Source organism: Microtus pennsylvanicus, chromosome 9 (assembly GCF_037038515.1).
Source record: "Microtus pennsylvanicus isolate mMicPen1 chromosome 9, mMicPen1.hap1, whole genome shotgun sequence".
Classification (NCBI taxonomy): Eukaryota; Metazoa; Chordata; class Mammalia; order Rodentia; family Cricetidae; genus Microtus; species Microtus pennsylvanicus.
Window position 1 is genome coordinate 15,524,417 of NC_134587.1, and position 12,001 is coordinate 15,536,417.

A 12,001-nucleotide genomic window follows, 5' to 3' on the forward strand; every position below is an offset into this window, starting at 1 on the left:
AAGATTCAGAGAAACTAAACACTAGACTTTTACAATTAGTAGTTGACTCAGCTGATAGCCATAAAAATCAAAGGTCGGTATGTGGGGCAGCTGGAGTGGTGCCCCGGTTAATCACAGCACTGGGGAGGCAAAGGTTGGCAGATCTCTTTGAAGTTCCAGGCTAGCCTGCACTACACAGCAGTATTCAGTCCAGCCAAGAGCAAAACTTACATGGTCAGACCCAATTTAAAAAAAATTTAAAAAGTTAGAAAATTTGTATAATTTTTAAATTTTTATTTAATTATTTCCCTCCCGTTTTTTCCATCTTTTAGAATCAGTTTAAGGCTGGCTCTAGCACTGAACTCCATTCTGAGTCCTGGAAATAGATTTTTGAGCATGAGGGTGCATAATCCTTTCTATTCATGACACAACGTTAGTCTCAAGAGAATGAAAAAACATCTTATAGACAAAAATAGAGAGAAATGCATCCATGAATTTAGTTAAGATGGAAAAATGTCACAAGCAGTTATTTGCTAAAATACTGAATTCAAGATAGAACAGAAAATTTGAATTTGTAAGATGGAGGACGAAGCTATTTAGATTCGTGATATTGTCCCACATAAGTATCTAAACTTTCCATTTATTTTTCCCCTCCCACATAGGAATGTTTCTCGCCGACATGATAGAGAAGTACTTTGTGTCCCCTACCCTGTTCCGAGTCATCCGCCTGGCCAGGATCGGCCGAATCCTACGTCTGATCAAAGGTGCCAAGGGCATCCGCACCCTGCTCTTCGCTCTGATGATGTCCCTTCCTGCGCTGTTCAACATCGGCCTCCTGCTTTTCCTGGTCATGTTCATCTACGCCATCTTTGGGATGTCCAACTTTGCCTACGTTAAAAAGGAAGCTGGCATTAACGACATGTTCAACTTTGAGACCTTTGGCAACAGCATGATCTGCCTGTTCCAAATCACCACCTCGGCGGGTTGGGATGGGCTGCTGGCCCCCATCCTCAATAGTGCACCTCCCGACTGTGATCCCAAAAAAATTCATCCAGGAAGTTCAGTGGAAGGGGACTGTGGGAACCCATCTGTGGGGATTTTCTACTTTGTCAGCTACATCATCATATCTTTCCTGGTGGTGGTGAACATGTACATCGCTGTCATCCTGGAGAACTTCAGCGTTGCCACTGAAGAAAGTACTGAACCCCTAAGTGAGGACGACTTTGAGATGTTCTATGAGGTCTGGGAGAAGTTCGACCCCGACGCCACTCAGTTCATAGAGTTCTGCAAGCTCTCTGACTTTGCAGCTGCCCTGGATCCTCCCCTTCTCATTGCAAAGCCAAACAAAGTCCAGCTCATTGCCATGGATCTGCCCATGGTGAGCGGAGACCGCATCCACTGCCTGGACATCTTATTTGCTTTTACGAAGAGGGTTTTGGGTGAGAGTGGAGAGATGGATTCTCTTCGTTCACAGATGGAAGAAAGGTTTATGTCCGCAAATCCTTCCAAAGTGTCCTATGAACCCATCACAACCACACTAAAACGGAAACAAGAGGAGGTGTCTGCTACTATCATTCAGCGTGCTTACAGAAGGTACCGCCTTCGGCAAAACGTCAAGAATATATCAAGTATATACATAAAAGATGGAGACAGGGATGATGACTTGCCCAATAAAGAAGATATAGTTTTTGATAATGTTATTGAGAACTCAAGTCCAGAAAAGACAGACGCAACTGCCTCTGCCGTCTCTCCACCTTCGTATGACAGTGTCACTAAGCCAGATCAAGAGAAATACGAGACAGACAAAACAGAAAAGGAAGACAAAGGCAAAGATGGGAAAGAAAGCGGGGAATAGAGCCTCGTGTGTTTACAGCCTGTGAAGGTGACTCACTGGTGTTAATTAGACTCTTTCACGGAGCTCTATGCCAAACTCTTTTTATCCAAACATTTTCAAAGGCAGCCCAGCCCCTAGTTCTGATCCAATGAGCATCGGGCAGGCAGCATTGGCACATGGCTATTTTTGCATTGGTAAATGATTCTATAAGAATTATGAGCGTAACTCTGTAGGGAATAATCATTACTACAATCAAGGGTGATTTAATCATTTAACAAGTCTCAAAACCATGGAGACCATTTTATCTCCATATCTTTTCTCTAGCTTCTAATTAAGTGTGTACCCCATCTAAATATTGAAATTCAGGTATAGACGCAAACATACACACAGACGCAAATACAAACAAGATTAGTTATGATTGGGAATTCAGTGCAAATATTTTGCCTTTGGTTTGAAATGAAATTACTTGTAACAGTAATGGGAATTAGTAATGAAAGTTTTTGTCAAAACATCTTATTATTAGGGAGTCAGACTCTTTATCCGTAACTAGAGTTCAGTTTATATTTTGAGGTGCTCTAACTTACCCTACATTGCATCAAAAGCAATTTATAGGTATCTATAAGATGTCGTGGGATTGAAGCATATGTAGGCCACTTATTTGAGAAATCACTTGCATTTGCATAGATTAGCATTCACTTTGATTTATGATGACATCTGCAGAATTTTCTGCTCACTTGATTCTCCCACCTCAGTCGCTTAACTCGAACTTTAGGTTCACTGAGAACAGTTAGCCTGTCTTTCTTACATCCCACGTTGTATGTACAATAACTACGGACCTTGAGACATTATTGGAAATATTATATATATCACATTTCATAATATAAAACACAAAGACTGTTAACAAAAGAAATATTCTGCAAAGTTCCATTTACTTACATTTATTTCATCCAACTTGCCCAATAAGACAGCTAATGACTCAACTCTGAATGCCAGTTGTCACATTTATCTTCTTATGCCATTTTGGTCCGTCATATTTTATCTCTAAGCAAATTTAATGTTTCCTTTTAATGAAATGCACCTTGAAATGCAATTAGCTACTTGATACCCTAGCACTTGTTTGAGCAGATGACCGGAACACAGTATGTACTGCAGATCTCTTAAATACTATCCTTAATGTGTTTGGCAGCTTCCCAAGTTTCCAGGAACACCAGGCTTTTAATACCTGCCCACCAGGTGTGCAGTATGAATGAAACAGCATTCAGAGAGCAAGTCTCAGCAGCTTGCTTTATCATCACTAATTTCCCTGATTGTGGAAGTAGACCTCTGGACCTCTATTATTTCATCTGTAAATAACATAGTTGACACTTCCTCCTTAATATTCTAATCTGTGATATGAAATATACTTTACATTGAGCAGGAAAATAGCCCAGGCTTATCGTTTTGAAAGCCCATTGATTTCGAGCTGATTGTAACTACCCTACGAAGAATTGGAAATCAAAAACTTTATGTTTCTGAAGCCCTTGGTAAGCAGAAGTGTCCCTGACTCATTCTCTCGTAATTTTACTCTAAGAAGATGAAGCCGTTCTTCCAACACATTATCTTTGCAGAGAAAATAGAGCTGAGTAAAAGGAGACAATTCTGAGGGAGACTTTGAAGTAACTGCATAAAACATACTTCATCAAATTGCTTTTGAAATTCAAAGGTAACACAAGTGTTGGTATAATAAGTAATCAAAACATATATTCTTTATTTCTTGCCCAGATAAAAAGAAAAGTTTAAACATTACTAGAGACATGAAGAGACAAAGATAGAGAATGGGGAATGCAAGGAGGGAGTGAAGAAGCAAAGCTATAAGAACAAGAAGAAAGATATAATTATACAGACTTGCTCAGAATGCTGTCCACTGTGGTGCGTTGTACAGTGTCCTAGAGAAGAGTCTCGTTACACCCATTTGTCTAAGGGACCTAAGAAGTTAAGTGTAAGACTGACAGCTCTCTGCATCTATGCTTAACCATTTAGCCTAGTTTGGGGGGCTACTGTTTAATTTCTACAGAAGATTCCAAACAGTGCTCAGCTCAGCAATATAGAGCCCTGTGCATCTGTTAAGCTGCTAGAATAGGTTTGGTCGGCTTAATTTGGGGAGCCACACAAAACCTTTCATTTGTAACAAGCTTTAATACATTCAGCTAAGAAATTAGCTTGTTTAACAGTTGAAATCAGTTTCTCATTATTTTGCACCCATTAAAAATATAACTACATTGTAAATATTTTATGGATATAGTATGTGCAGATGTTTGGTATAGATTACCTGTGATTTGCTATTAATGTTTTTACCGTGGTTGATTTTTATGTAAATTTAATATATTGGCAAATGGTTCCTCAATACACTTTTTTTTAGCATTGCAAAAAATAACAATTATAAAGTTTCTCTTTTTTCTACTTCGTGCTGAACATATTTTATTCTGAACTACATAATTTTAAATGTGATATTGAGTTTTATACATACAAATATGTTTATCCTCCAAATCACTACTTATGACATAGTGTCCATTAAAAATGGTATTTTTGTTAGACAGGATTTCTCCCGGTAGCCCTGGCTTTCCTAGAACTCACTCTGTATACCAGGCTGGCCTTGAACTAAGGGAGATCTGCCTTCTTCCGCCTCCTGAGTGCTGAGATTAATGGCATGCACCACCACTGCCTGGTCTAAAAATAGTATTTGACAATAGAATAACATTTAGTAAAAGCTTAAAGCAAGCTTACACCCTTTCTCATATTGGCTAGTGTTTGTATTAATTATAAAATGTCATCCCACTGAAGCTACTAGTCGTATATCCACTAAAATTATTTTACCTATTGACATAAAATGCTGACTATATAAATGAAGATATAGAAAGCATATGTGAACGCATATCCATCCACATAATTTGGGTGAAAACAGGACAATCTCATTTAACTAATTTGTCTCTTCCACTGCAAATAGTAAAAGAAATCTGTGAGCTATTTCAAATTTCAAATTGTCACATCTTGCGGTCATAAATATCTAGCATGGTTTTGTAGAATTTTGACAGTTTTATAAGAGTGGAAATTAAATGCATATGTAAATAAAACCATCCACACTAGCAAATTTATCAAACGTTAATTGAAGTAATGAAAGGGGGGCAGCTAAATAAGGACGGTCAGTACCTGACCTGGGTTTAGAACTTACGTGTAGAGCCATCGATTTTTCAGTATATGTTTTCACTATGTCGTTAGTTTCCTGATGAAAACAATCAAGAACTGCTCCCAGCACATGAATAAGTAGCCATGCATATATGAATGCTGTTTACAAAACCCATAGACTCACGAATGCTCAAAATGTTTCAGTTTGTCAACATTACATTGTAGCTATAATTGTTAATAGAATCTAAAATAAAAGTCACTAAAAATGAAAGATGTCATATTTATTTTGTGTCTCAGTATGCTTAAGGGTAAATTTATGGCATCCTTAATAATTGTTAGTATTTTTTTCTTTGTTTCTTTTTCTCTCCTTTCCTTGTCTTTGCAACAGGAACATCTTCATTGTAATGAGTCCTGGATACAAAAGCTGAGGAAGAGAAGTGTGGAGTTCCAAAATAATTCATTCAGTTCCACAAGGGAGTTTGTATAGGGGGAGATATTGAGACAGGAAGTGACCAAAGGCAAACATTTAGCTAAAGAAAAGTAATGTATGCTTGTTCTTCTTCTTGTCTTGGCATTGCTAAGCTGCATAGCACGTGTGACAAGTAATATCGTGTGTGCGTGATTCTGAGCCATATATGGATTCCAAACAAACCATGCTCCTGGATACGTTACTTTTGTGGACCTCTGTTCACATTGAAAATACGAGAGGGTGCTACTTCACACATGGTAGGAAGGTTAGGATAAAACAATTACCGTGAAGCCGTTCAAGCTGTTACCAACAACGCAGCATCAAAAACTTAGCTCAGTAGTGGTGTTAGGGTGGCGCTCCAAGAGCTACCAAGGATTTTTGGAGTCCCAGCTACTTGTACATTGGGCAGAACCACAACTTAGCCAACATACATGCTCAATAATGGCAAAATTTCCTGTTTCATATGAGTCTGCATAAATATATTCCCAGAAGAGTTTCATGCCTTCTGCTGTAAACAATGAATATTTAGTGATGTGCTGTATATACAAATATTTCAAATGTAGGGTTTTTGTGATTTGTAAATTGAACCAATGTGTTTAAGTCCGAAAACCTAGACATTTACAAAAGTTTAAATCATTTTTAAAATGTGGATATTTGTTCTAAATTTTAGCTATCTAATGAATACAAACTACTGTATTTTAACTATGAGCATTCAGTAATTTTTATTTATTTATTTTTAATTTTACATACTAGCCCCAGTTCCCCCTCTCTTCCCTTCTTCCACCGTCTCACCTACCCCCAGCCCACTCTCCCCCATCCACTCCTCAGATAAGGTAAGGCCTCCCTTGAAGAGTCTACAAAGTCTGGTACACCACGTTGAGGCAGGAACAAGCTCCTCCCTCCTGTATCAAGGCCGAGCCAGGTATCCCATCATGGGGAATGGACTTCAAAATGTCAGTTAATATACCCAAGATATGTCCTGGTACCACAGCCAAGGGTCCCTGCAACAGATCAAGCCAGGTAACTGTCACCCACATTCAGAAGGTTTAGTTCATTCCCATGAAAGACTCCCCAACTTTCCAGAGTCTGTGAGCTTCTACTAGCTTGTGTCAGCTGTCTCTGTAGTTTTCCCAATCATGACCTTGACCTTCCTTGCTTGTAGGATCCCTCTTCCCTCTCTTCAACTAAGCCCCCAGAGCTTAGCCATCAGTCAGTGCTTGGTTGTAAATCAGTGCATCTGCTTCCATCAGTTACTGGTTGTAGGCTTTAGAGCATCCAGTATTTTTAATGATTGTCATGTAATATACAGTAGAATTAATAGATGTTATATTGTGTTATTATTTCAACCTTAGAAATAATATAATAGAATGCAAGATGGTTTCAAAAGATTGCCAGGAACTTCTGTAATGGTAATAATATTTGCCATGGTCACTCTGTTAAACAAAATTAAAGGCACTAATTGATAGCATAAAACACCCAACCTGACTGATGGATATAGACAAAAATTTCCCCCAACAGAAAAGCTCAAATCTTCCAATGTTGTAAGCCGCACAAATCCATAACACAAGCAAAATGAGATGTAGAAGTCATAGCAATCTCTCTCCTGGGCGGAGGGGATTATCCATCAGCCAGAGCAGAAGGGAATTCTGCTGAAGCAGCACCTCATGAACACAACAGAAGAACATGAATAATAGATAGTTATATGCAAGCAAGAGAGCAAACATGCTTCTCTTAGCTTGATTCTCTGTCACTCTTGAGTTGCACTTAGAGTAGTGATTGATCTGTCTGGGGGAAGCAAAATTGAAAAGATTTGAGTAACTTCTCTAATGCTTTCATGTGCTGCAGCTGGAAGAACAGAGATCCCTATGAACATCAAAACTCTAGAAGAACTGAGCAAAAATACTCCATGTTCCAAATAAGCTGATAGGCCCTAAGTTTTATAGTATTCTTATAGAAGCAGAAGATCTTTAAAATTATATTTCTCTTATCAAAATATAATTATCTTAAACACTTATAATTCATTTATACTTCAGTAAAATATAAAATGTCAAATTTATAGAAAACATATCTCACTAGTATTAAGAACATTCTAAAATTAAATTACAATTATTTTAAATTTAACCTAGATTTCCGGGTGCTGTTTTGATGTGGGAGTGTCATATATCAATCTGTTGATTTCATTGGTTAAGCAATAAAGAAACTGCTTGGCCCTGATAGGTTAAAACATAGGTGGGAGGAGTAAACAGAATAGAATGCTGGGAGGAAGAGGAAGTGAGCTCAGAGACACCATGCTCCTCTCTCCCAGGCAGACGCACGCGATGAAGCAAGCCGCCAGGTTAGACATGCTCAATTGTTCCCGGTAAGACCGGTGCTCACAGATGATAAGAAATGGGCTAGTCCAGGTGCGAGAATTCGCCTAGAAGAGGCTAGATAGAAATGGGCCAAGCAGTGTTTAAATGAATACAGTTTATGTGTTGTAATTTCGGGCATAAGCTAGCAGGCAGCCGGGGTGCTGGGGACACAGCCCCGCCGCTCCTATTACTACACTGTTTTAATAAAAACATTCTTTTACTTATGGTTAATCTTGTGGTTGTTTGTGAATCTCGAGATTTATTCTCATTTATTTAAGTATCTTTTCCATTCTTGTGTTCAAAAAAAAAAAAAAAAAAAAAAAAAAACCTTTAACATGATTTTCCCAGCACTTGAGAATGGGAATGTTTATATGAGAATTTCATCTCATTCATATAAGAGGCTTGAGACAACTATAATACAGGACCTTCCCCTAAAAGAAGCAAAATCTTCCCATACCCTACCCTCACCTCTGTTTAGTCCTTTAATCCTTAGTATTCCTCCATTTCTTTCTTTTGAAAAGTGTTCTAACTCTCAACATTCTTTAAAAATTGGGTTGTGGCCCCAGATAGGTCCTTGGGCAGCAGAGCAGAGGGTGCCTGAACTGGCCTTGCCCCACTATCACACTGATGATTATCTCGAATATCACCATAGAATCCTCGTATGGCGACGGATGGAAATATAGAGACAGAGACCCTCATCAGAGCAACGGACTGAGCTCCCAAGGTCCAGTTGAAGAGCAGAAGGAGGGAGAAGATGAGCAAGGAAGTCAGGACCGTGAGGGGTTGGTCCACTCACTGAGACAGTGGCCTGATCAAATCCAGGGAGCTCATCAAATCCAGCTGGACCGGGACTGAATGAGCATGCAATCAAACTGGACTCTCTGAATGTGGCTGACAATGGGGGCTGACTTAGAAGCCATTGATAAAGGCACTGGGACTTGTTTCTACTGCATGTACCGGCTTTTTGGGACCCTAGTCTATTTGGATGCAAAGCTTCCTAGGCCTGGATATAGCAGGGAGGGCCTTGGACTTCCCACAGGGCAGGGTTCCCTGCCCTCTCTTAAGGAGGGAGAGGAGGGAGGAGGGTGAGCGGGGGAGTGGGAGAGGAATGGGAGGAGGAGAGGAAGTGTAATCTTTGAATGGAAAATTTTTAAAAAAAAAAACTGGGTTGTGGGGTAATAGCCACACGGCTGTGCATATCTCTTTAATTTCTGTCAGTGACTGAACAGTGTTGTTCTCCTCGATAGTTTTAAATATAAAAAAGAAATAAAACAAATAACATCAAATACAAAATAATAATTCTACATTATTGTATCTTGCTTTGAGGATTCCTAATAGTCAGTGCTAATCTTCTAGTTTGTTTATTTGTTGTTGTAGGGCGCCATCTGGTGGATTGTTCTGCACATGCCTTGTCTGTGACAGCTCTAGGAAAGGTTTCTAGAACATGTCAACCTTTTCCTGAAGACGAAATCTCTCCCACTTGTGAACCATTGTTCTTGGCTTTGTTTACCAATTAATGAGTGACAAAAGACTTGTTCTACCCTTGCTAATAATTAAGTGCAAGAAGCACAGAGGGAAGGCTACTTTTTAATTAGAGGGGATTGTTGGTTTATTATCTATTTGTTTAACGGTTTCTAAAAAAGAACTTCTTCTGAATAAAAAAAATTGCCTTACACTTATAGAATGTCAAGCCAGTTTTTGCATCCTTAATGAATAAGTGGTACCTTGTTTCATTGCATGTGGAAATGTATATCTGTAGCTATATTTCCTTGTACCTTAATAGAAAAGGCAAGTTCATCAACTTTCTCTATATACCATTCTTCTCCAGCATGAAGCTTCCCATTCTTCAAATGACTTTGCTTATCCTAATGTGGCAGGAAGGATTCTGCTCAAGAAGAAAGACATCTATAGACATCACAAAGAATGAGATTTACCCAGCGTTCTCTATTAGAAAGGCTCTGTGTAGACATTCATTACAGTATTTTAGATATAACTTCCATAAAGATGTGGCACACCAGCTTTTTTTAAATATTGGGTTTCTCTGTGTAGCCCTGGCTATCCTGAAACTTTCTCTGTAGATCAGGATGTTCTCAACTCAGAGATCCACCTGCCTCTGCCTTCAGAGTGCTGGGATTAAATGCCTGGGCCACCACCACCCTGCAAGCTTTTATTCTTAATAGTAACTTCTCACTCCTAACTGAGTGATTTAAAATTCATGATTATTTAATTTGATAGGTTGAGTTAAAAATATTAATGAATTTGGACTTTCAAGACATCTGTGGAAATAAATGAATAAAGACTTCCATTAATCTTCTTCTCTATAAAGCGTGAAAATTATTCCATGACTCAGACAAACATTTTCAGAACTCAGGGAATCAGGGAAAGTGTTTTAGGGAAGGTGTTGCCTTTTGGAAAGAGCAGAAAGTTCTACAATAACTTTTGATTTAAAACAAAACAAAACAAACAAACAAACTGAGGCCCACAGCCTGACTCAGATATCAGTCAAGACAAAGAGACTTATGGGACCTGGTGGGAAAGAAATCCTCTGTCAACAGAGCGGTGCCCAATGTGGGGCGGACCAAATCCACTTAAAAGCCTGAGAGAGTGTGGAAAGTTATTCTAGATAGAAAAGAATAGAGCTAAGCTCGACTTCTTGATAGCAGCACTTTCTTGGATGGGCTCTGCTTGCTAGAGACAAGTGTTCTCAGTTAAGAGAGGCTTCCTGACTCAGCTTTAGCTGCAAAACCTTGCAGCTCTTTTAAGAGGTCTTGCCACGAAACACTTAAGTGGTGTTGATGAAAAGCTGACTGTGTTCTTTTTGGTAGTGGCAGAGATCTTGAAATGCCACAGAGTTGTGGCAATAAACAGTACCTCTGCCATGAAGCTTTTTTAACAAAATAATCACAGAATAACTCACTGTTGGCTTTGTTACTGAAGGAAAAAACACCCTTCCCAGAGACCATTAACTGTCACTAGTTCTCATATACATACAAAGATCAAAAGAAAAATAAGTAGCCTATGGTAACCCTCACCCAGGTAATGCCAGATTCTTTGTACCCTTGGCAATACTTAAAATATATCCAAAATTCTGTTTTGGTAATTGGATTAAAAATATGTTTTTCAAAACTCACTTAAAATATGTTCTGTAAATTAAATATAACTGAGTCAGAAACACCAAGAACAAGTTTTCAACACACAGGGAAGACCATAAATATGCACAAAAATTATAAAGTGACTACTGAAGGGTTCTATGTATAAGGCAGAAAGTTTCATTAGAGTGGCTCAAAAGAAGACGTGAAATAAAAGAAAGAGAAAGTATTATACTAAAAGTAGTTCAATTAGGATTCTCTAATTTGAGGAATGGATAGGGAAAAAAGCATGAAGGAAATTGAGCATAATCACAGGCACCTGTAGAAAGCCAAGCAACACCCAAGAGGGAGAAGAGGAGCAGAAGAAAGAGAAGAGGCAGGAAAGACACTTCGGGAAATAATGGATGGCAGCTTCCTAAATCTGCCGAAGACATTTCAGAAGCTCAGTGAGGCGTATCAGACAATAGAGAGCTGTCCAAAGTCACCATTGTCACACTGTCGGAAGTAAGTAAGTCTTAAAACAGAGACAGGAGTTGCCTCATGCACGGACTCTCTGATAAGACTAGCAGCTGGCTTAGCATTGGGCATCTTGAAGGTCAGATGACAGGTGGATGTTTCAAAGTTCTGAAGGAATCAGCTAGAACACCTGTGATTTTCATTGATCATAACATCTCTTCACAGCAATACAACAGTGACTAAGAAATAGTCTTATTTCAAATACATATTATAATCTGTCATGGCCGTATATTTTATCATGCCTTTGTAAGATGTTAACACCAATACAAGCAAGCACATCCCTAGGCTCCTGAGAGCAGCATGTCACTTAGTATCTGGATTACTTCTCCTTTGCCTTTGTCCTGGAAATCTATAATCGCTTAAAAGTGTAGTCTCTCGTGGAAAAGTGTAGTGAGCTGCGTGGTGTCACACCTGATGGAGATGTATAATCAACTCCTGAGATGGCTAAGGCCTGACCTATGCCTGATCACGCAATGATCATCAGCTGCCTACATATGCGTGGGCCTATGGGCAGTGCCCACCTGGCAATCCGGGATTGGCAGCCCATGCCTACTTAAGGGCTGGGAGAGGTTTGCCCCGAGAGAGAGAGGAGAGAGGTCAA

The 12,001-nt window shown here is 39.1% G+C and overlaps 1 protein-coding gene and 1 long non-coding RNA gene across 2 annotated transcripts in view; one reads left to right on the forward strand and one right to left on the reverse strand.

The window, feature by feature from the left end:
* Nucleotides 1-4,094, forward strand: part of Scn9a (sodium voltage-gated channel alpha subunit 9) — a 124,907-nt gene extending 120,813 nt beyond the window's left edge. Inside the window, exon 27 of the mRNA XM_075984995.1 lies at nucleotides 642-4,094. Coding sequence (XP_075841110.1) covers nucleotides 642-1,834 — 1,193 coding nt within the window. The 3' untranslated portion in view covers nucleotides 1,835-4,094. The remainder of the gene's footprint in view (nucleotides 1-641) is intronic.
* Nucleotides 1-12,001, reverse strand: part of LOC142857206 (uncharacterized) — a 69,404-nt gene that overhangs the window by 43,546 nt on the left and 13,857 nt on the right. The gene's annotated exons all lie outside the window — the stretch shown is intronic.